At 41.9% G+C, this 26459-nt stretch overlaps 1 protein-coding gene across 24 annotated transcripts in view; it reads right to left on the reverse strand.

Annotated features, from left to right (window-relative positions):
- The window catches only part of DTNA (dystrobrevin alpha), a 207222-nt gene that overhangs the window by 142815 nt on the left and 37948 nt on the right, over positions 1–26459 (reverse strand). For 22 of the 24 annotated variants that reach the window (XM_069957633.1, XM_069957631.1, XM_069957639.1 and 19 more), the window contains exon 1: positions 63–241. The exons of the other annotated variants lie outside the window; for them this stretch is intronic. In XM_069957633.1, the coding sequence (XP_069813734.1) occupies positions 63–79 (17 nt within the window). In that variant the 5' untranslated portion in view covers positions 80–241. Of the gene's footprint in view, positions 1–62; positions 242–26459 lie in introns of those variants that run through there. 24 annotated transcript variants of the gene reach the window in all.

Consider the following 26459-nt stretch of genomic DNA (forward strand, 5'->3'; position numbering starts at 1 on the left):
CACATATGTCTTTCAAGTGGTACCAGCTATACTAGAAAGCATAAGAAAGTATCAGAACTTACCCGATAGTTTTCACCATGACTTGGAGGGGTGCTGTCTGTATTTTTAGCTCATACAAAGACAATAAACGCAGGCTCGATCAAAAGTCTCCAAAACAGAAAGAAAAAACTAAAGCGCAACAAGACCGCTGACACAGAGACAGACGAACATTGGATTTGGACTAAGGTTTTGGCTGGGGATGCTGAATATTCTGCGTCTATCTATAACTTGCCAGTGATTTGGTTTCACATACCAGTGTAGTTCTGAAGACAGATGCCTTTGCAGAGTTGGCCAATCCTCGCTCTAGTCTGTACATTCCCCTCGCCTCCCTCCCCCACTTCTCCCTGTCTTCTCTAGGATATCTAGCTAAATAATCGTTCAGCTGTCTCCAACCTATCTTACAGGATGAAAGAAGAGCTTTCCCTGATTGTCAGAGGGAGACCTGAAAAAGGAAAACAAGCCCTTTCTATTCTATTGTGAAGACACAATACAGCAGTTTACTCTGAGCTGGATTCCTGTGGACGGACAGTTACCAGGCATGGATGGTCTCCTCTGCCTGCAAACCCTATAAAGATTCACTGAAACCAGGCAATGGCACCGAGGAATGTCAATAAATCAGGAGGGCGCTTTTATGTGCTTGATGAAGAAGTGTTCCTCTACATTTCCCAACCTGAGGTTAATCAGAATAAACAGATTGTGTCAAGATGATCCTATTTTTTTTTTCTTCTTCTTTGGCTGATGAACACATCCTAACAATTCCTCCTCCCCCTGAGTAACTGCAAGTACTATCTTTCACAACTCAAATAAAGAGAAAAAAAAATAGACCGCACTATTAAGTCCAGTAAAATTCAGGAAACTTCAGTCACTGGCTGATTCATTTAGTTAGTCAAGTGGATGGTCCTGCCAAGGTATACATCGGGTCTTTTTGCAGGTCTCCTAATATATCCCTGGGATGTACAGCCTGAACATGGTGTGAACATAGCAAAAAATGTTGAAACGGGAGCTGGTAAAGTACAAACAGACCATGCACAAGCACTATTAGCTACATTCAGTCCATTATAGTTGCTGGGCCTGCTACAGTATATGTTGGCATATCTTTTTCTGGTATCTCCACTTAACTTAAAAACTTCTTTTCATGCTATATTTTTCTTATTAACATTTGTCAAACAGTCCCTGGAAAATACCTTAACAGTTGTTACATACTACACTGTATATTCTCATAGACTGTGACTGTTACAAGACAACTACGCATATAAGTTATGGTGGTACTGATTTTCACTGAAGGTATTAGTTCTCATGAAGGAAGAAAACAATCTAAAAGTAGATTACAAGGATGCAAACCAATGCTGAAAACAAAAGTGCGGACTTAGATGTTTTTTTTCACGGATCCTCTCAAAGAAATCAATGGGATCCACTATTTTCTACAAATTGTAACCTGTTTGGCATCCGTATTTCTGTAAAAAAATATGGTTGAGTTATAATGTTAGGGGAAAAAAAAGGATTTACAGAAATATGGATGTAGTACATATGCCCAATTTATCATTTTTAGTGTATTGTACAGGTGGATAGCGGGAAGAATCTATGGACTTGAAAAAAATACTGAACGTGTGCATAAAGGCCTTAGTTGCTTAGTCTGTAATATTATTTATTTATAAAGCGCCCTTAATTCCAGAACGCTATACAAGCGAAAGGGGTAACAAACAGGAACATTACAAGAAGAAAAACACATTACATGAAGGCAAGTGACAGACTGGTACATGGGGGAAGAGGACCCTCCCCGCGAGGGCTTACAATCTATAAGAGTAGACAGCTGTTTCAGGGCTCTCTCCTTATCGAGGTTCCCTTGCCAAAAAAAAAATAAAAATCATTCTGTTTTTTTGGAGGTATTTCTGGTTTGGTTAGTAAGAGATAATTTTCTTCTTTCTGCAAAAGAACTAATATGATTATATCAGTTATGGTCATATCTGAAAGGAAATCAATAGAGATGAGCTAATCTCCAGCATGAAAAAGAAGGGAGGTGTAGGTCCTCTGGTTAGAAATATAAATTAGTGGTATGAATATATAGTGAGATTTTCAGGTAACTTGGTGGTGTAGAGGGATGTTGTATAACACTGGTAGCTAGATATATAGGAATATTTTAGGTTAACCTCGATAGAAGTGCACTCTAGCAGTTGAACTCACACTCTCTTCCTTCTACTATAATCTCCAGCATGCTCTGGTTTGTCCAAACCCAAATGCTCTACATTTGATTACCGATGGCTGAAGTAGTTGGATGCAGCCCTAGGGAACCTGAAAGACATGGATACAGCCTATGGCTATATTCACATTTTCCAGACAGCCTTCAGGCCCTATTACACGGAACGATTAACGGCCATATTCGATGCCGGCTGATCGTTGCTGTTGTTTGTCTTTCAACATGTTGAAAGACAAATAACTGTGATAGCAGCGATCTGCCGCCGTTGCCCTGTGGAATAGGAGCAGCGGCAGCAGACCACCGCTATCCTCTATGGGCTGCCCAGACAATCTAGCGATCACCCGGGCAGCCAAACGGCCACAGAGCCTCAAGAACACCAAAGAGGAGAGAAAAACGCCACCCCCCAAAAAAACAGCATGTGTGTAAGGCATATAATAAACTTCCATTGACTTCTAGCTAAGATCTGTCCGCTGGCGTTTTTGCAAAAATGATTTTAAGACAGTGTGAAGCCAGCCTAATGGTGCGTTCAGACGTACAGATTTTTTGTTTCAGTTGGTTAAAAAGCCAGGAATGGATCTGAAAAGAGGAGAAATTTCAGATCAGATAAATCACACCATTATCTCTAACAATCAACAATGCATTAAAGGACAACTCCGGCTAAAAAAAATTTTGGCTTATTTAACAGACATTACAAAGTTATATAACTTTGTAATGTGGTTAAATACCCGGTCTGGCCCCCTTCCCCCACTTTCCGACCCCCCACCCCGGAAGTTAAAGAATGTATACATTACCTATTACGGTCGTCACGGTCTTCTTCTCTGGTGTCGGGTGACGTCAGAGCTGGGGGGCGGTCCGAGTCTTCTTCCTCTTCGGCGTCTTCATTGAGAGTGAATGGGAGAGAAAAGGCTGCTGGTGCACATGCGCACCAGCAGCCTTTTCATTGGCTGGAGCGCATCACATGGCTTCCAGCTTGCTCAGCCCTGATTGGCTGAGCTTGCTGGAAGCCATGTGATGCGCTCCAGCCAATGAAAAGGCTGCCGGTGCGCAAGCGCACGGGCAGCCTTTTCTCTTTCATGGACCTGGAAGCAAGAGACATCGCTGGACGGCGGAGGCAGGTGACGGTGAGGCGGACGGCGGACGAATGGAGTGGCGATCGTCACCGGAGGGATGGTGAGTATGGTGTCTGCGTGTGTCTGTGTTTTTTTTTTGGGGGGGGGGGTCCCGCCGGAGTTGTCCTTTAACCCCCTAAGCACAAGGACCTTCACTATCACATAACATTTTTGGATTTTTTTTACATCTCGCAATTCAAAACAAATGAAAGTTTTTAATCCGAACGCAAACTCTCTTCATTTGATTACCGGTGGCTGCAGCTCTGGGGAGCCCTGGAAAACATGGATCCAGCTTTTGGATGTATCCATATTTGCCCGGACTCCTAAGGGCTGCATCCAACTTCTTCAGCCACCGATAATGAAATACACAATTTGGGTTCAGACAAACCCGAACATGCTCAAGGTTCAATCATCTTTAGTGTGGTGTCCTACCATGGGTGTTACTATTATATACACCCTTCAGAAAAGTCTGTACTTATTGTATAGAGGTGGTGATGACAGTAGTACTAAAGTTTCGCCACTAGATGTCTCTGTGTTAGAGATGTGTATCCAGATGCTGCAGAGCTGAAATGTGTAAAGGGTTATTGTTTGCTTGTATGTCACATGGGTCTGCGAACCAATAGGAATCTGTTCTCCTTCTCTCCGATCATATCTCTCTTTTCTTCTTCTGTTTGCACTCTTCACTCACTCACAGCGCACGTTAGTTACGCTGAGGAAGGAAGTCACATGGGTGTAGGAGGTGCGTGATTCTTTCATGATGTACATTGTAGAGGAAGGATGCAAGCTAGACAGCTCTCTACAGTGGCCCACTCTGGGCCCTGGCCCTATGCCAGGTCCCCTACTCATGTCAGTCTTAGCTAGAACCCTGTATAGAAAGTCAGACAGGACTAAGCTAACAGTTTTCTTCTCAGTAACGCTACACAACACTATGCAGTGTTAGACCCTAACAAGAGAGAACAAGTCAGAGACAACGTCAACCCACGCCATGGACTGGAAGAGTCACAGAGCAGGACAGTATCCACAGACAGCAGTAAGCTAGGAACTGATCCGGATAGAGCAAAGTTATGTAAAGCCTAGGAACTTTATCTTGCAGCGTGGTTGTGAACAAGAAATCCTCAGCATTCCGCTCATCCAAGGTAACAAGGTCTGGGGCCTTGTGTCACCCTCTAGGATGGTTCAGCCAAATCAGGCATTAGGTGGTGTGACGACTAACAGGTCAATCCACGGGCACAAGTATTCTTCTTCTAAGTATTCTTCTACCTCATCCTCCGACATCCCGGCAGAGCACAGTACTACTTGGGTTGGGACTCTCATGACATCCTTCTCTCTGCTACTCTGCTTCTTTGTATCACTTAACACGCAACAGTGTCAGCACGACTATACCCTACCTTACGTTCCTATCGCAGAATCAGTTGCTGTATTGTCAAGTATTGGTCTACAAGTCTTATCAAGCGTATTATCAAGAGGAACATCATAATTGTGTAACCTGTTGCAAGCACACACTTTTCCAGTAAACCAGGCTTATTTATGATAACAAGACTCTGTGATCCTTGGCCTTGCTCTGACACAGCACACACCATAACCTTGGGACACTTCTCCTTTCTGTGGGTGGCGGTTACGATAGTCCGGGAGGGTCACTACACCGCTCTGGTCATCTGTGATTACACCAACCCAAGGGATCACGTAGGAGCCCGGCAGGACACTGTCCACAGGGGAAAAAGGTACAACCGGCCTCATAAAATAAAAGTAGGCGTGCCCAACCAGCACTGGCGTCACAATTTTAAGGTACGGCTGTATCTCGGCCAACCACCACAGGAGTGGCGTCACATTTCACCACCTAGCAAGTCACCGGTCAATCCTCAGACACCACATTACCAGGGGCTCACCCCACACTAGCATTTTTGTTTTACAAAACAGTGCTGCGATCGCTGTTATTCTGTCCAAGAAAAAGATGTGAACTTAGTTGACATTCTCAAAAAATTGCTACAGCAAGATCCATTGTTCACTTTGTTTTCCCTCCAAACAAATATCTGGGACCCCATTTTGGGTGTATTTAATATACACGAATAATAATATAATGTCTTAACAATGGTTCCAACATTTATATTAGCACTGTCCATTTTATTGCTTTTTAATGTATCCAGTTTACCGGTTTCTGTGCTATAATAAATGTTCTTCTGCATCAGTTACAATTGCTCAGCAGCTGACAATATAATCTCTCTGCCGCCCTAGCAATACATTCCTACAAACTCCCTCGATCCTCTGTCTGTCTCAATGAATGTGCAAAGATAACAAATGCTTTCATTTAGCTTAATTGTAGTTAGCCAATATATCTGCAATGTACCCTGGAGCTATGCAAAATCTGCACAAACCTGAAATGTGTAGTTTTCAATAATGGTGTAATAAAAAACAATAAGATAAAAGTGCACAAAATGTACAAATGTTATTAGAATTGATATAAAAAATAAAGTTATGAAAATTATCAAGCATTTCCCAATAGGCTATGAAAATGACTTCACCTAAGGAGCATCCTCAGGTCTACATAATAAATAAAACAGCCAGACGGACAGTCACATACAGATGACAGGAGCAAAGAAAAAAAAAAAAAGTGGTTCCCTGAATTGTATAAATCTTCTAGCTTCTTGTGCTTAAGCAAAATGCATTGCCTAGAGGCAGTGATTTATAACATGTGCCATTAAGTAAAGATTTTCTTCTACTAAATGGAATTGAAGAGAATTAAAGCAATACCTGTCAGAAAATCAAATCCTATAAAATACATGAATCCATTTCTTAAAATGAGGGAATATTTTCCTATTAATTCTTCATGTTAGATGCATCATTTTCTTTCTGTTTATTAAAAGCATGATCACCATAAAAAATAAAATGTCAGGGATGTCAGAGATGAAAATAGTAAACTATACACCTATCATGGGGGGAGAAAACAGCAAATAAAGGATTAAAACATGAGACGTGCCACCATCATTTACCAAAAGTAATATATATTCTTTATTGCCCGACTTTGAATGCTAGTTTCTTCATGTAAAAAGGGTTTAGAATATATTACAGTAGATCAATGCAGTGATGTCAAAGGGGTAGTGCGGCGCTCAGCAATTATTCACAGAATAACACACATTACAAAGTTATACAACTTTGTAATGTATGTTATGTCTGTGAATCGCCCCCATTCCCGTGTCCCAACACCCCCGCCCGTGTACCCGGAAGTGTGGTGCATTATACATACCTGACGCGTTTTGACCCCCGTATCCGATCTTCAGACAATGACGTCCTCTCCGACTGTCCCTAGTGCCGGCCGCCCTCTGCAGCATCATCAGATGCTCAGCCGCGATTGGCTGAGCATATCTGTGCTCAGCCAATCGCGGCTGAGCACAGTCATGACACGGCAGAGGGACAGACTGATATTCTGCAAAAGGTACAGGGAGTGGGACTGCTGAGGACTGGGGTAAAGTCATTTTCTCTGATGAATCCCCTTTCCGATTGTTTGGGACATCTGGAAAACAGCTTATTCGGAGAAGACAAGGTGAGCGCTACCACCAGTCTTGTCTCATGCCAACTGTAAAGCATCCTGAAACCATTCATGTGTGGGGTTGCTTCTCAGCCAAGGGAATCGGCTCTCTCACAGTCTTGCCTAAAAGCACAGCCATAAATAAAGAATGGTACCAGAATGTCCTCCAATAGCAGCTTCTCCCAACTGTCCAAGAGCAGTTTGACGATAAACAAAGCCTTTTCCAGCATGATGGAGCACCTTGCCATAAAGCAAAGGTGATAACTAGAGATGAGCGAACCGGGTTCGGGTTCGAGTCGATCCGAACCCGAACGATCGGCATTTGATTAGCGGGGGCTGCTGAACTCGCATAAAGCTCTAAGGTTGTCTGGAAAACATGGATACAGCCAATGACTATATCCATGTTTTCCACATAGCGTTAGGGCTTTATCCAACTTCAGCAGCCACCGCTAATCAAATGCCGAAAGTTCGGGTTCGGATGGACTCGAGCATGCTCGAGGTTCGCTCATCTCTAGTGATAACTAAATGGCTCAGGGAACAAAACATAGAGATTTTGGGTCCATGGCCTGAAAACTCCCCAGATCTTAATCCCATTGAGAACTTGTGGTCAATCATCAAGAGACTGGTGGACAAACAAAAACCAACAAATTCTGACAAAATGCAAGCATTGATTGTGCAAGAATAGACTGCTATCAGTCAGGATTTGGTCCAGAAGTTGATTTAGAGCATGCCAGGGAGAATTGCAGAGATCCTGAAGAAGGGTCAACACTGCAAATATTGACTTGCTGCATTAACTCATTCTAACTATCAATATAAGCTTTTGTTACTCATAATATGATTGCAATTATATTTCTGTATGTGATAAAAACATCTGATAAACACACTGTGAAAATATAATATTTGTGTCATTCTCAAAACTTTTGGCCATGACTGTATACATTAAAAAATCCCTTACAATTAGAAAAAGAGTAAGACAATATCTATCCAAAAAAAGGGTGAAAAACAAATGAAATAAAAAAAAATTAGGCAATGCAATACCTAATACCCAAAGCAAATGTATCATCCAAACAGGAGTCTTTAAAGACAAATTATTTTTAAGGTATTTCTGGTGATATTTATGATCTTTATGATATGGGGGAAACACATAAGAAGTAGTAAATCATATGTCAACCATGGACTGATATTTGTGTCAAAAGGACTCGTGATTTGGACACAATATATGTGGCCTACTCCCTGTCATATGGATTTACATTGAAGGTGCCATACATTACAAAGCAAGCAGGTAGGGACAGCGCTTTATGCTATATATGTATACTATTCAACTTTTAAAGAAGAAATACGTGGTTTTTAGCTATTATGAAGGAAATTTTGGAAATAAAAAATACAAGCCCTCATGCTGCTACTCGACAGAAAACAAAAACACAGTTACAGCTTTCAAACAAAATTATTGTCAATAACAACGAAACTAAGCAGCATCCTTAAAGAGGTTAAAGGCAGGTGACCAATGTTTTATACCTATTTATTTAATAGTAAAATATACAGTATACTATTGTCAGGAAATTGATGAGAATCTTCTAGGGTATTCTATTTATCACAGTCGAGCAGACATTAGCTGAATATAAGCGGTTGACCAGATGCCATCTCAGCATGTAATGTTTGCAGGACCTTGCATAGATGGACCTTAACAGTGAGAAGATGTTACATTTTTTGCCATTGTCCAATTCATGAAGAAAAAATGTGAACACAATGCCTCTGTAAAAAGCTTAGTAAAAAAATGGATCATAGAAGAGTAAATAATTTATTTTAATGGAAATTGTTAGGGTACATCACACCATTGGGATACCTTTTGAGGAGCAGCTACCATCAGTGGTGAAGTAAGTCACCATGTTTACCCATGACTGGAAAATGTTGCCTTTTGCTGTGCAAGGCAGAGGTCAACACGATGACACATCCATTACATGGTATCACGTTATTGGCCATAATGTAGTATGTTATTGGCCAGCTGTTCCAAATGCAGTGATTGTTCAGTTTGAAAAATATTATACACTAGAAAATGTACCCGTCGCTGCCCGGGTATAAAGTGTCAGTGTCCTGTATACCTGCAGGGTCGTATTTACCATCAGGCACCCATGGTCTGGTGCGTAGGGTAGCACCTTGCAGAGGGTCAGTACCCTCCCGTTCAGACTTGCCAGAAAATCTGGTGTCTTTTCGAGGGGGGTATGGGGGTATTGGTCTGGTATAGCGGTGTTATCCAGTCGCAGTATGGCGATATTGGTCAGGTCTGGTATGGCAGTGTTATTCAGTCACAGTATGGCGGTATTGGTCAGGTCTGGTGTGGCGGTGTTCTCCAGTCACAGTGTGGCGGTATTGGTCAGGTCTGGTATAGTGGTGTTATCCAGTCACAGTGTGGCGGTATTGGTCAGGTGTGGTATGGCAGTGTTATCCAGTCACAGTGTGGCGGTATTGGTCAGGTGTGGTATGGCAATGTTATCCAGTCACAGTATGGCAGTATTGGTCAGGTCTGGTATGGCAGTGTTATCCAGTCACAGTATGGCGGTATTGGTCAGGTGTGGTATGACAGTGTTATCCAGTTACAGTATGGCGGTATTGGTCAGGTGTGGTATGGCAGTGTTATCCAGTCACAGTATGGCAGTATTGGTCAGGTCTGGTATGGCAGTGTTATCCAGTCACAGTATGGCGGTATTGGTCAGGTGTGGTATGACAGTGTTATCCAGTTACAGTATGGTGGTATTGGTCAGGTCTGGTATAGCAGTTTTTTCCAGTCATAGTATGGTGGTATTGGTCAGGTGTGTTATGACAATGTTACCCAATCACACTATGGTAGTATTGGTCAGGTCTGGTGTGGCAGTGTTATCCAGTCACAGTATGGCGGTATTGGTCAGGTCTGGTATGGCAGTGTTATTCAGTCACAGTATGGCGGTATTGGTCAGGTCTGGTGTGGCGATGTTCTCCAGTCACAGTGTGGCGGTATTGGTCAGGTCTGGTATAGTGGTGTTATCCAGTCACAGTGTGGCGGTATTGGTCAGGTGTGGTATGGCAGTGTTATCCAGTCACAGTGTGGCGGTATTGGTCAGTTGTGGTATGGCAGTGTTATCCAGTCACAGTATGGCGGTATTGGTCAGGTCTGGTATGGCAGTATTATCCAGTCACAGTATGGCGGTATTGGTCAGGTGTGGTATGACAGTGTTATCCAGTTACAGTATGGCGGTATTGGTCAGGTGTGGTATGGCAGTGTTATCCAGTCACAGTATGGCAGTATTGGTCAGGTCTGGTATGGCAGTGTTATCCAGTCACAGTATGGCGGTATTGGTCAGGTGTGGTATGACAGTGTTATCCAGTTACAGTATGGCGGTATTGGTCAGGTCTGGTATAGCAGTTTTTTCCAGTCATAGTATGGTGGTATTGGTCAGGTGTGTTATGACAATGTTACCCAATCACACTATGGTAGTATTGGTCAGGTCTGGTGTGGCAGTGTTATCCAGTCACAGTATGGCGGTATTGGTCAGGTCTGGTGTGGCAGTGTTATCCAGTCACAGTATGGCGGTATTGGTCAGGTCTGGTGTGGCAGTGTTATCCAGTCACAGTATGGCGGTATTGGTCAGGTCTGGTGTGGCAGTGTTATCCAGTCACAGTATGGCGGTATTGGTCAGGTCTGGTGTGGCAGTGTTATCCAGTCACAGTATGGCGGTATTGGTCAGGTCTGGTGTGGCAGTGTTATCCAGTCACAGTATGGCGGTATTGGTCAGGTCTGGTGTGGCAGTGTTATCCAGTCACAGCATGGCGGTATTGGTCAGGTCTGGTGTGGCAGTGTTATCCAGTCACAGTATGGCGGTATTGGTCAGGTCTGGTGTGGCAGTGTTATCCAGTCACAGTATGGCGGTATTGGTCAGGTCTGGTATGGCAGTGTTATGCAGTCACAGTATGGCGGTATTGGTCAGGTCTGGTATGGAGGTGTTATCCAGTCACAGTGTGGCAGTATTGGTCAGGCGTGTTATGACAGTGTTATCCAGCACAGTATGGCGGTATTGGTCAGTTCTGGTATGGCGGTGTTATCCAGCACAGTATGGCGGTATTGGTCAGATCTGGTGTGGCAGTGTTACCCAGTCACAGTTTAGTATACCTGTCCTGTAGTGCCCTGTATATACATGTACTGTATAGATGGAGTAGGGGGTCCTGTATACCTGTATAGATGGAGTAGGGACTCCTGTATACCTGGAGTAGGGGCTCCTGTATACATGTACTGTATAGATGGAGTAGGGGGTCCTGTATATACATGTACTGTATAGATGGAGTAGGGGGTCCTGTATATACATGTACTGTATAGATGGAGTAGGGGGTCCTGTATATACATGTACTGTATAGATGGAGTAGGGGGTCCTGTATATACATGTACTGTATAGATGGAGTAGGGGGTCCTGTATATACATGTACTGTATAGTTGGAGTAGGGGGTCCTGTATATACATGTACTGTATAGATGGAGTAGGGGGCCCTGTATATATATATATATATATATATATATATATATATATATATGTACTGTATAGATGGAGTAGGGGGTCCTGTATATACATGTACTGTATAGATGGAGTAGGGGGCCCTGTATATACATGTACTGTATAGATGGAGTAGGGGGCCCTGTATATACATGTACTGTATAGATGGAGTAGGGGGTCCTGTATATACATGTACTGTATGGATGGAGTAGGGGGCCCTGTATATACATGTACTGTATAGATGGAGGAGGGGGTCCTGTATATACATGTACTGTATAGATGGAGTAGGGGGCCCTGTATACATGTACTGTATAGATGGAGTAGGGGCTCCTGTATACCTGGAGTAGGGGCTCCTGTATACATGTACTGTATAGATGGAGTAGGGGGTCCTGTATATACATGTACTGTATAGATGGAGTAGGGGGTCTACCAGTTATTACTGTGGATGTTGTGAGGCAGCTTCCCTAGCAACCATTGCTCCCTGTGAAAATGAAAGCAGTAATCCTATTGGTTGCTAAGGCTCCAACTGCCGTGTCTGCTGCAGCTAATTATATCACCTGTGTTTGCAGTGAGATTTTCCAATTCATCTCTATGGGGCGCCACTCTTCCCCCTCCCCCTCCTCTCCTGTACATCTGGCGGGGACGGGACCTTCGCTAAAACCTTCCCGGGCACCCAATGTATCTGTGTGCCAAATTTGGGGTCAAACGGTTCAGGCGTTTGGAAGTCTATTTGGGACAGACAGACTTTCATTTTTATTATATAGATATTGTACATATTACTGAAGAATAGAGATGAGCGAACCTTGAGCACGCTTGGGTTCGTCTGAACCAGAGTGTGCCACATTAGATGTTATTGCACGCAGCTCTATAGAGTCATGGAGAGCCTATGTTCACACTGCGTATGAATCCGTCCGTAGTGGGAACCGCGAATATACGCACGTAGTTTTGAGGTTGATGCGTTCGCTTGAAAGTATACGATATACGCCCGCACAGTGCACACTACGTATGAGCTTACGGCCGGAACGTATACGGCGCCGTGAAAAATGAACAAGACCATTGTTTGAGGACGGAAATGTTAACTCACGGCCGTGGATTTCCATGCGGTCCCGTACAGAGTACTTATTTCAGCCAAATTGAACTTGATTTTTCAATCAAAAAGGTTCTGTGTGGTTTACGGGGCTGGGCGAAGATTTCAAAGTAAATGACCTGGCTCAGATCGCTTCGAATCAAGCTAGGGAAGCATAACTGTACTGCGGGCGTATGTTCGCGGTTCGTACACATCCGGCCGCATGTCTATTTTTTCCACGCCCGTAGTTTCAGTCGCACATGTACGGCGGCGTACAATCTACGGAAGGATTCATATGCAGTGTGAACATAGCCTCAAGCTGTAGCCATGTTTTCCAGGCAGCCTCAGGGCTGCATCCAACTTCTTTAGCCACCGGTAGTCAAATGCCACACACTCGGGTTTAGAAAACCCAAGCCTGCTCGAAATTCGCTCATCTTCATTTTTAAGTAAGGGCCCATTCACACTGACCAATAGGTGATGAATTGAAGAGGAAAGATTTTTGTTTGAAATTCATTGCCTATTCAGCTCTGGCAAAATAGGAGCAGAATTTGAGTAGATTCAAGGTCCTATAGGATTCCTTTGTTGATTCTCTGGGTGGAAAGCGGATACGCCACGGATTATTCCATGCGGAAATTCTGCAGTGTAAACAGCAGAGCGGAAATCCCATTCAACACAATGGAACATTTCTCTGTTCAAATTTTATGGGAGGAATTTCAAGTGAAATTAGACACGGATTCTGCTGAAATTCCTCGCCTATTGCTTAGTGTGAACCAAATTGTACAATTCACTAATCTCTACTGAAGAACATTTGGGACTCTTTTCTTTCCTCTTCATAATGTTTATGCTTCAACTAAGGACAGACCATCTGGATGTATGCGGCATGGGATCAGGGCCGGTGAGTTCAGAACATCCACCCACACACACATCGCATTTACATGTTGTTAGTCCTCCTAACGTTGGCACTAATCATTGGCACATTGTATCAATATTGATATTGATATAGGTTGCTTAGTTCTGAATTGTACACCACAATCTTTAGGTGTAAACTGTGATTTATGTGAAACATGCCGTCCTGCATGCAGCTGTAAGCATGGCGCAGACCTTGCAAAAATTTAGACTTTAGATTCCCTTCTATGTGTTATTAAATATACCATGTGGCATTGCCAACTGACCATGCTTTATGTTATATCAGTAATCCTGCCAATGCCACTTATCATTAGCACTTGATAATGTATAATTCAATGCATCTAGATTAGCATGAAGTACTTATATGGCTACATTCATACATTAATAATGACTAGATTCAGTATTATATGTGTTTTAACTGAAAAGCCAATGCTGTTAACAGCGACACAGTGTTTGATAGCAGGATCCAATTTTGGCACATTAAAATTCTAGCATTATTTTAATTCGACAAGAAGGCCACTTAAACACACACATTTACACTCATTTATTTTATAACTAGCTGTTAAAGGGGATGAGTCATACCAAAAGTCTGAGAAGCTGTTAATAGCGGTTATAAAGTAATTTACAGTCTATCTACTACAAAAATACCTTTTTATCGTTTTTCACTTCTCAGCTACAGTATGCTGCCACACTACCGCAAAAGCTCCAGTCCTTCCCTGAAAAGCAGGACAGAGCACTACTTCTATGGGCTGGTCTGCAGTGAACGAAGGATCTCTATACAATGCCTTTGCTGAGGGGCAAGTAAGCGCCGTATTACATCGGCTAAATAAACGCGAGTTTACTGTGATTATTACACGGCTTGATTAACTTCCAGAAGGGCTGCACAGAGATTGTTAGCAAGGTCCGTGCAATCCTTGGTTTAAAAGTGTAATAATAAAGTTCGAATATTACCTCTCCACGCTCCCCGATGTCTTTCTGCCTTCTTCCTGCATGCTCCGGTGGAACTTCAGAGAAGTCTCTGAAGGGTCAGGCCACTACGCCAATTACTGACCGCAGCGGTGCCGTCCTGGCCAGTGACTGGCTGAGTGGCTTGTCACTTCAGAGACCACTCTAAAGTTGCACCCACAGCTGCAGGGAGAAGCAAGGATTACACCGGGGAGCGGTAAGAGGTAATGTATGAACTTTATTATTTTCTCTATAGATTCTACAGTCGTTAGCTGCGCCTCACTATAAAACATAGCAATGCGCACCCGATGGCCATTGGTTATAGGTCAGGATCTAAAGACACAATCAGCCAATGATCATTGTCTGTATTACACAGAGTGATGATCGACCTGATTGGGCAGATTATCACTCGTGAAATAGGGCCCTAACTGAGAGCGTGTATCCACCAGCACTCAGCTTAGTAGGTGGACATGTACATTGCTCTACATTGCAACCATCAGATAGTAGCATATAAAACCCCTTGGCATACCACCAGAAACAATATTTCTCTTTTTAATTGCATAAATTTATGAATATGCTACATTTTCTAAAACTTAAATGCTACTTAAAGGTTACGTTCACCATCGCAGCCTAACATTTGTCTCAATGTCTGTGAAATGAAAAATAAGACAACTTTGCAATAGGTCTTAATTATACATTTCCTATTTTTCCAACAGCTCCTAAGCATTTAATACATCTCCAGGTTAAGACACAACACTACACCCTGCATAGCCTAATCCTGCAGTCATATTTCCTTTCATTTGTCCCCCACTATATGTTAATGTACATTTGGTAGGTTAGAAAAATGCTAGAAATGCTAAAAAATGTTAGAAAAAAAAGCTACTTATTATTGCTAAATAAAGTCCTGGATAGATGATGTTATGTATGGTAATGCACTCATGAAGCAGTTTATCTACAGCAGTTGTCTCTCTTTCTGATACGTTGCAAAAGGAGTACAAGAACAGTGACAGTCCTTAACAATACTCTTCATAGTGTGACAAAGTGACAGTATTCATACATGTCCTCTATTTGCACAGAGTAGAATTGTTTTAGGTAATAGGAATTTCAGTCATCCTTCACAATATTGGAAAAGATTCTGCTGCCGTTTTGAAAGATAATTAATCCCTTCATGACCAACAATACCAACTAAGTGTATCACTATTATATAACTATTTTTATTTGTAGAATGGGAAAGGGAGGCGATTTCAACTTTTATTTGATAGGAAAGGAAAAAAAAAAAATCGATCCGGACCCTTGCAGTCACACTGCAGGGGGTTTCAATCGGTCAGTGACATGTACTGCTCTTGTCACTGACACCCTTAAATGCCACAATCACTTTAGATTGCAGAATTTAAGGGGTTTAGAGTAAACAGCAGAGCGATCACTGCTGTCCATCATTGCACCAGCTCCTGGAACTTTAATGTGTGCACTGCTGCTCACACTGAAGAAGCACCATGCACATTAAGTACCCTCTCATGTCAGGAATGTATATACAGTTGTGCTCGAAAGAATTAGAATGTGAATGATAACACAACCTTTTTTTCCCACTCATGGATAGTCATAATGACAACCAAAAACATCCAAATGACCCTGATAAAAAGTTTGCATACCACAGTTCTTAATACAGTGTATTGCTTCCTCTAACATCAATGCCAACTTAAAATCTTTTGTGGTAGTTGTGGATGAGGCTCCTTATTTTCTCAGATGGTAAAGCTGCCCATTCTTCTTGGCAAAAAGCCTCCAGTTCCTGTAAATTCCCGGGCATGAATTGCGCACTTGAACTGCGCATTACCTAAGAATGTCTGACTGCCCACAAATAACCAAAGCTTCAAAACGTGCCCTCAAAATTCATCTTTTCAAGCAGCCCCCCCCCCCCACCAAAGTGCTGCGGAATCTGTTGGCACATATAAATAAAGAAAAATATATTATTACTTTTGAGATCTCCTCAGTGTGGCTCAATGATATTGAGGTCAGGAGACTGAGATGGCCACCCCAGAACCTTTACTTTGTTCTTATATCAAAGAATTGATAATGCCAGTCACCAGTGTTCAAACTGTGATGAAAAAATGGAAAATCAGGGGCTCTGTAAAAACCAAACCCCACAGTCAGGTAGACCAACGGAAATTTCGGCCACAACTGCAGGGAAAATTGTGCGGGATGCAAAGATAAACCCACAAATAACATCAGCTGAAATACAGGACTCTCCGAAAACTAGCGGCATAGCTGTTTCAAGATGCACAATAAGGAGGTGCTTGAAGAAAAATGTGTTGCTTGGCCAAGTCGCCAGAAGGAAGCCATTAGTGCGGAAATGTCACAAAGTATCTCGCTTACAATACGCCAAACAGCACAGAGACAAGTCTCAAAACTTCTGAAACAAGGTAATTTAGAGTGATGAGCCCAAAAATCGAACAACCATAAATGTTACATTTGAGAGGTGTCAACAAAGCCTATGATGAAAGGAACATCATTCCTACTGTAAAGCACAGAGGTGGATTGCGGATGTTATTAGGGATATGTGAGCTACAAAGGCACAAAAAACTTGGTCAAAGTTAAAGGAAATATTAATGTACCAGTTATCAGCAAATATTGGAGGCAAATTTGCACTCATCAGCCTTGAAGCTGCGCATGGGACATACTTGGACGTTCCAACATGACAATGATGCAAAACACAAGGCCTGTCAATGGCTACAGCAGAACAAAGTGAATGTTCTGGAGTGGCCATCTCAGTCTCCTGACCTCAGTATCATTGAGCCACTATGGGGAGATCTCAAGCCTGCAGTTCATGCAAGACAGCCCAGGAATGTAAAGGAACTGGAGGCTTTTTGCTTTACAATCTGAGAAAATAAAGAGCCTCATTCACAACTACCAAAAGAAGACTTTAAGCAGTTATTGATGTTAGAGGGGGCAATACACGGAATTAAGAACTGGGGTATGTAAACTTTTGACCAGGGTCAGTTGAATGTTTTTGGTTGTCATGATTTAAAAAGAGAAGAGACTGTATTTTGACAATAAATGGCTTCATCCAAACACTAACCATAAGTGGGAAAAAAGTTTTTGCATTATCATTCATATTCTCTTTAAGAAAGAAAAAAGGACAAGAAAGAAAAAAAAAATTCTGCCAGGGTATGTTAACTTTTGAGCACAACTGTATACATTTCTACTGCCAGGGCATCGGCTGTAGGAATGTATATAGCTGTTTGACTGATGTAAAGGGGTTAAAAACTTGTGTTTTGTTGAATTTACCTTTTAAAGTTTTGATGAAAGCAGCCTGCTTGGTGCACAACTACTTCTAATTGGGGGTAGAGGGGCAGAGCTGGGCTGTTTGCCACTAATACACCTGGATTTCCTGCTCCTAAAGTCTCTGACCAATGACAGGGCAGCCACTATTTACAACCCCTTCTCCTTTCTGTTATACCATGACAGAGTGCTGGAGATACTGTACTACAGATGGCATGGAGGAGAAGGAAGATATTGATGCATTGGACAAGCAAGGTGCTGTGTGAGCAAAAAGGAAACCAACAACAGTAGGATTACAAAAAGCAAGGGGTTAAAAACAAGGATGCCTTATCTAGCAATGAACTGTTGATAACAATCATGGCTTAAAGGGGTAATCCAGCGCTACAAAAACATGCCCATTTTCTTACAGAGACAGCCCTGCTCTTGTCTCCAGCTTGGGTGGGGTTTTGCTGCTCAGTTTCATTGAATTGAATGGAGCTTAATTGCAAATCGCACCTAAACTGGAGACAAGAGTCGTGTTGTCTCTGAAATAAAGTTGCCATGTTTTTGTAGCACTGGATAACCCTGTAAGGGAGGTGGGAGAGGATCATGGGAAGGAAAGGGTTACATTATGTTAGTAGCTCTGGTCTTAGCAATCAACTGCTGATGAAGGGAAAGGGGAGAAAGAAATTACATTGGAGGAGGCAGAACTCAGAACACAGTGTAGACCCATCAGAGCACATTGTGGATACTCTGGAGGGGGCACACATGTTTAGGATGCTTGTTCACACAATCCAGACACTCTCTCCTGCATACTATTAGTCGTGACCACTTCCTGATCTCTCTGATGCTACAGAAACAATATACCCTAATAACCGGCATTGGACAGCAGACAGTGAGACATCAAGTGGGTGAGAATGTAGGGCTTTTCCTCTGGGCTAAGGATGCCTTTTTTTCATAAATTAAATTATTTGCAAATATGTTAGAATTCCGAGGCTGTCAAATGGAAGGAAGTTATTAGAAAAAGCAGTGACCATTTATGGCTTTTTCCCTGAAAACAGAAAAATTCAATTTCCACTGTAAACGCAAAAATCATCATAGATCTATTCTCTCTTTACAGCAAAGAAATACATTACAAAATGATATACTATAAATACATGTACAAGTGTAGAAAGCTAAACTTGGTTAAACACGGTAATGACACAATATCACCTAGCTGTCACAGGTTAGTGTATTAGTCTCCCATTTATAGATACACCTTTGGCGTGTTAATTCAGAAGACCCAAGCAGAGACGACTATTTATGGTTGCTACGCGACCGGCAACTTTCCTGATTAAAGACCTGAGTGCATCAGGGACATAAAATTATAGGCAGCTGGCACAAATTTGTGAACAGTGCCCTACTCTCTGCAATCCGTAACACATCACTAAGCAACCGAAAAATCAAAATGAACATTCAGAGAGTCATATTTTTGGGTCACATATCTTTTCAAAAACTGGGAAAAAGGGGACCAAGTTTATAAAGGAGTCAAAGAGATTGAAGAAAGATCAATGGTCCATCAGTTTTCCAATGAATCATCAACAGACCTGAAAGTGTACCAGTCAGCACGTCCGCTGACCCGATCGGCCACTAATCATTCTCTGCGGTCAGAAGATCAGGTATCCATGGCTACGAGATTGTAATGTGTGTAACCCCTATTGGATCAGAATGGTGCCTGTTCGCAGCCATGGATACTAAAACTTCCAGCCACAGAGAAGAATCGGGTCAGCAGACGTGCTGACAGATACACTTTATTAAAGGGGTATACCTATCTCAGTTTGTTAACCCCTATTCATAGGAATAATCACTGGGGGTGCGACTGCAGGGACGCAATCATAATTTTAACCAATAGGCCTGACAGATTTTCAATGGTAGATATAGGTGTGTGTGTGTGTGTGTGTTGGTGACGGACCACTTGGGCAATAGTGACACAAGTTTTCTTTAGTGTTGAGCGGAGAGGCCTAACTGTTTGGCATTGGCAACGTTCTCAACATTTGACTCCCCGTGGCTCCAGAAGTTGGATGCAGCCTTAGGCTGGGTTCACACTACGTATATTTCTGTCAGTATTGTGGTCCTCATATTGCAACCAAAACCAGGAGTGGATTAAAAACACAGAAAGGCTCTGTCCATCTCAGGGTTTTGCAGGAATTAAGTACTGTGCTAAACAGACTCTCCTTCCTAATAAAGGAGTCTATAATGGGGATTGTCCCACAGGACTGGCACTTAAGAAGGGGTCAAAAAGTGATCTACTGTGAGTAAAGTATTTAAGGGTTTTCGGATCTAAGGGATGGTATACTTGGAGTTTGTTTTTTTTTTTAATGAAAATAACGTTATAACACAGCACCAGCATGTGTTTATGAGGCATCAGTCCTGTCAGACTAATCTGATCAGTTTCTATGAGGAGGTCAGTTATAGACTGGACCAGGGGGAGGCTGTTGGTGTTGTGTATCTGGGCTTTTCAAAGGCATTTGATACTTTGCGCTTGTAAGGTTGGTCTATAACATGAGGCTGCTGGGACTAGGGGAAAATATATGTAAATGGTTAAGTAACTGGCTAACTGAAAACAGAAGGTGTTACTGATTGGGTCACAGTTACAAATGGGGTACCGCAGGGCTCAATGATGGATTCAAAACATTTTAATATGTTTATTAATGATCTTGAAGAGGGGCTACAGAGTAGAAATTTCCATATTTGCAGATGACACTAAACTGGGTAAAGTAATCACCACAGAGGAGGATAATATAATATTAAAGAGGGATTTGGAGAATCTGGAGGCTTGGGCAGAGAAATGAAATTTAATGTGGACTAATGTTAGGTTATTCACTTGGGCTGCAGAAATAATAAGTACAACACAGGGTAAATTGGCTTCCGAAAAAGACTTAGGCCTTATTCACACGTCCCATAAAATTGTTCATGGTCAAAGATCCGCGACCACAGACAATTTTAGGGCCCATTGAATCCTATGTGTGTGCAGATGGCAGCACAGATGAACCCCCCCCCCACCCCCGTCTGTCACTGGTTCCCATCTCCCCCGCTCCCATCTCTCACCCCTCCTGTCACCGGCTCCCATCTCTCACTGCTACTATCTCTCCCGCTCCTGTCACCGGCTCCCATCTCCCCAGCTCCTGTTACCACTCCAGTCTCTCCCCACTCCTGTCAGCCCCCCACTTCTCCCGAGGACAACACCAGTGCATCCAACAGACATCTAGCGTTTCTAATGGAGCGGACAAAATCACGCTCTGTGAAAAACGCTGGACATGTGAATGAGGCCTTAGGAAGGAATTTTTCTCCCAGTGATGGGGCAATTGGCATCTGCCTCTGAGGGTTTTTGTTTTCCTCTGGATCAACACAGAAGGGTTATAAGTTGAAAGAAAATTTCTTTTTTTTCAACCTTATTAACTATGTAACTATATAAGTTATGTAAATGTTTTATTTGCTTTCAGTTGTACAGAGCTCTCTCTCTATTAAGTTTGAATACATATTGTATTTGCAGTGGTTCATGTTTTATGTCCTCTTAGCATATATTTGTATACCACCACATTAGTACATTTACTGTATATTCCTTCTTACTGTGCATTGTTATATAGCTTTGGCACACACAAAGTGCTGAAAAACTGCTAGCAGTTTTTACTGCTTTTTGGCAGTTTTTCTAAAGCTTTTATCCACTTTAGTGGATATTAGTAAAGGCATTTTTAAAAAATATTATTAGTCATATGATTTTTTTTATCATGTGATTTCTATTGAAGTCTTGAAGATTTCTATTGTTTCTTTGATCGACTGCAGCATTTTTTAGGTAAAAAAAAAAATACCATGTACCAACAGTGGTGTTTTTTGTTGGCACTCTTTTTTATTTTTTTTTTATTTTTAAAAACACCAAATGTGACAGCACCCTTACAGTAAACGTTACTTTGCTTCTTGCTTCTTTATGTTAGCGAATCTGGAGCATTTAATAATATGGAACCAATAGAATTCCTTAGTCTGATGCAAACAGAAAGACCATGTGGCCACATCTAGAGCACAATGTACCTGTAAAGACAAGGCCTGTTGAGGCAATAATATGCTGACTACATAACATACAAAGGGTTGCTGTTCTGACCAGCCATGTTATCCTTTATTATGCTATCACATGCATCCCTCCTCCATTACACACTTCTCTCTGGCTGTCTTGCCTTGTCTCTTCTTCTTTTCATTAGGTTCACTTGAGTGATTAGCTTTTCCATGCATGACTTCTAGTCCCTGTAGACCTATGTAATCTTGTACAGGAAGAAACTACTGTATTCAGATGAAGTTACAGGAAAAAGGATATGCCTTCAGCTTACTTTTAAACACAGAGGGCAATTTATCATTCATTCTAGTAATGGTGTTTTTTGTGTATCTGCACTCTTTTTGCATTTTGTTGAATTTTTGTGAAATTATGTGCAAATAAAACAAACCTGAGTCAATTCTACACCTAGTCAGGAGGAGGCAGACTGCTGTGCAAAGGTTTTGTGCTATTTTAAAGATAAACTCATAAAACAGATATGCATATATCTGAGCTGCCAGTTTCTAAGTGCCTATCACACAGCAGTGCATGCATACCTTTAATGATGCTGTGTGATCAGGCATCTTCTGAAAAAAAGATTCTTCATTTTGGTCTGACAGTGTCAAAGAGGCGGGGTCTTCTCGCCCCACTCTCCGGCCACTACTGTGTCTTCATGCCGCCCCCCCCCCCCCAAGATGATTCACATACAGCTCATCTTTAAACTTGAGCCAACTGTAAATCATCCTGGAGGAGGCGGGGATGGCCTGAAGGCACACTGGTGGCCGGAGATCAGGGCGGGAGTTATCAGCGTGACAGACCTGCCACTGTGACACTGTCAACTTGAAATAAAGAAAATTTTTTCGGAAGATGCCGGATCACAGAGCATCACTCAAGCTATGTATGTAACGCTTGTGTTATAGGCATCTGGAGACTGGCAGCACGGATATATGCATACCTGTGCTGTCAGTTTCCCTTTAATTATTTTTTTTCTTTATGATTTAAATTTTTTGTTAGAGATTTTTCAAAATTTTACAAAATACACAAGCCAAAGAACCTTTCGGCTATTATACAGAGAAGGAAGAAAAACATAACGAACAGGTAAAGACACAGTCCACAAACTAATGCACATTCAGACGGAATAAATCATTCCGGGGTTACGTACATATTAGAAAGTCAAAATGGGAAATGGATAATACGACAACGCCCTACAAAGCTGGTAGGGTAGCGGCAGTTAAGCAAGGTTTAGACCTATACCCAAATATATAATGGTTATTAAATAATAATATAATAATAGGAACAGGAACAACTGGTTGTAGGCCCTTAAGGGACACCGATAACTGTACATAGTGATTGTCTAAACAAGCAATCAAGAAAGTAAGGGCTCCAAAGAGAGCGGTTACAGTTGGAGTGACCGCCACCTGTCCCACTGCATATTGAAACGGGGTAAGTTATTTATCCTAATGGCAATAGCCAATTCCATGTTGTAGTTGAATTAAACAGCTGCCCTAATCTCCGCAATAGACGGGGTACCCTTTAAATTTTTAAAACATTAGTCTAACAGAGCTAAACAGGCTGTAAAACCACTTCAGATTCAGTTAGGCACATACTTTTAGAATGCCAATGTTATAAGTGAAAAAAAAAAGTAATGGTAATAAAAGGAGTAATAAAAGGAAACAGCTCATTAGTTTACTAAAACTAGAATTTGGAGATCTAATTTGGAGATTCTGCAATTGATTGTATTGGAAGCCCTCCTTTGGGTTATATCAGTCAGGAACTTTAAAAACGCAAACCTGAAAACTAAAAAAAAAAAACACACACACAAATCCCCACACACAGTTTGTACCTAAAGTTACCCCACCTAGGGGCACTGTCTTTACCATCTATGTTCCTGCGTTGCCCAAAGTAATAATGTAAGTATAAAATACACAGAATACTTTTGGAATCTCAGGCTTATAAAATAAATCTACTAGCCATATAAATTCTTTAGTCTCCAATTTGGAATACATATATCATGTTATCTAAGACATGATCATGATTCACTGTAAAGAAGTAGTGGGATCTGAATTACATAAAAAGCATCAAAATATGTTTGCAAACAAAGTATAGTTCTAGTTCTAGTCAGTCTATAAGGAAATATAGAATGGTTGATGAATATTTTGAGAATACAGAGAGTCACCATAATAGGTAAATGTGCTAGACTGTATTCTACTCATAAGAAAAATTGATATTACAGTGGTACCTTGGTTTAAGTGTAACTTGGATTAAGAGCATTTTGCAAGAAGAGCTCACAGTTTTTCAAAATTGTGACTTGGTTAAAGAGCATTGCTTTGGTTTAAGAGCTCCATATACTGGGAGGTACGGGAGTGGGGGAGGGGCATGGCCTGCATAGCCGGGTCTACAGCACTGTACTCAGAAAGTCTTCCTCACCTTCCAAATCATAGCAGATCCACTTCAGGCTGGGGCTTGCAGGACTATGGAAATAATCTCTTTATAGCTGTATCCCATCTCACCCCAGACAGAGAACGCTGCATGCATGTGCCCACATCTGCCCTGCTCATTCCTTTATTTTCTCTGCCGTCTGTCAGCCCTTGTGTTTCCCAACCTCTCCATTCCTGTTATAATATGCCTGCACTTACACTCAGCTATACACACTGCTGCTATAATGTGCCTGCACTCACACTCAGCTATACAAACTGCTGCTAAAATGTGCCTGCACTTACACTCAGCTACACACACTGTGGCTCCAAATGTGCCTACATTCAGCCATTCGCACTGCTGTGTAGAAAAGTTTCTGTCACTGTCCTCCTGCACAGCTCTGTGATTCTCACTTCCTAATTGGTCCCTGCTGAACACACACCCCTTCCACATTGTAATGATGTGACCACACAGACCTAGCCTGTTGTACTACGCTACTGCATTATTGGGGTCCGCACCTCCATTCTGTATCTACAAACTGCTGCTGTTTTTCAATCCTTATGCACTTACTATGCATTATACTCCACATGCTGCTTGGCTATACTCTACAGTAACTTATAATATGACATATACAGCTTTCTAAATGTTTGTTTTACATGCTGTTCAGAATTAAAAAAAAACAAAAAAACTGTATTTTTGGGGTGTGGAACCATTTGTTTGCATTTTAATAATTCCTTATGGGAAAATTTACTTTGGTTTAAGAGTGAATTGGATTACAAGCACATTTCCGGAACAAATTATGCTCGTAATCCAAGGCACCACTGTATTTCCTTTTTGCTTACAGCTACAGCCATGAAAGAACAGTGGTAGGATAGATGCAAATAGAAGCAAGACAGTAAATTCTTCACCATTTGCAAATTCTATAGAGTATTAGTTAACCTTCTGGTCACCATTAGCCCTATGTGGTACAGATTTTTCAGCTCATGAACCATAAGTAAGATTGTGTTAGGATGACAGACATCATTAGTAGGTTACTTTCTTTGCTATAACCATTGTCTAGCAGAAACTGGATGATATACAGCAGTATACACTATGCTGCACAGGCAAACCAAGTATAAAAACTGAAACACCTGCTGTATACTTCCAGATGGTAAAAGTAAATCTATGATTACATACATATACAATAACCTTACTAGCCTCTCAGTACTATCCCATTTTCTTACTAGTTGCCTCATACTATGCACACTAGAACTGTCTAGAGACAATGGAAAAATAGTAAAACTGCAGATTTAGGCTGGATTCACACTACGTATATTTCAGTCAGTATTGTGGTCCTCATATTGCAACCAAAACCAGGAGTGGATTAAAAACACAGAAAGGATCTGTTCACACAATGTTGAAATTGAGTGGATGGCCGCCATTTAATGGCAAATATGTGCTGTTATCTTAAAACAACGGCTGTTGTATTGAAATAATGGCCGTTATTTACTGTTATATGGCGGCCATCCACTCAATTTCAACATTGTGTGAACAGATCCTTTCTGTGTTTTTAATCCACTCCTGGTTTTGGTTGCAATATGAGGACCACAATACTGACTGAAATATACGTAGTGTGAACCCAGCCATAATATGTATAATGAAGTAATCACTAATATGTCACAATTTCCTTCTGTCTTGTATCTAACACTCTAACCTTTATGTGCACTGCTGAAATCTCTGACACACATTCACTTTGGGGAATATAAATATGAGCTTACATACTGTTTCCTTATTATTAAAGCATGTACAGTACAATCATTTATGACCAAGCCAAACAGGAGCTTTTAAAATAACTTTATAACAGTGTGAAGCAAATTGAATTACCTAGAGAGCCATTCTCCTTTATTACTCTTAACCCTGTAATATAACCCAGGGCCCCCTTCCTGTCACTATTTGAGACTGCCAGGTATGGATGTTCTTACGAAGATGGCTGTGAGGCCTTATTCACACGTCCGTAGTTCTGTCCGCATTTACGGGTCGCACACTGAATGAGTAACTATACCCTAAGGGGCCTATTCCACGGATCGATAATCGGCCGAATCAGCCTGATTCGGCAGATTATCGCTCGGTGGAATAGAGAAAAGGATCAGCCTATGATCGTGTCATCGGCTGATCATTTATTTAGGCCCAAACCTAAAATCATCAGTCACCCACTGCGCATCGCTTCGTGGAATAGCCGTGCGCGGCGGGCAACCGACGATTTGAGAAGCAGCATACATTACCTAGCAGGGCTTCTCCTCCACTCCTTCTTTCTCCCCGGGTCCCGGGGCGCAGCATCAACTCCGGAGCGGCCTGACTGAGCTGTCAGACCACTCAGCCAATCACTGGCTGGGACCGTCGCGGCCAGTGATTGGCTGAGCAGTCTGACAACTCAGTCAGGCCGCTCCGGAGT

Source organism: Dendropsophus ebraccatus, chromosome 2 (genome assembly GCF_027789765.1).
Source record: "Dendropsophus ebraccatus isolate aDenEbr1 chromosome 2, aDenEbr1.pat, whole genome shotgun sequence".
Classification (NCBI taxonomy): Eukaryota; Metazoa; Chordata; class Amphibia; order Anura; family Hylidae; genus Dendropsophus; species Dendropsophus ebraccatus.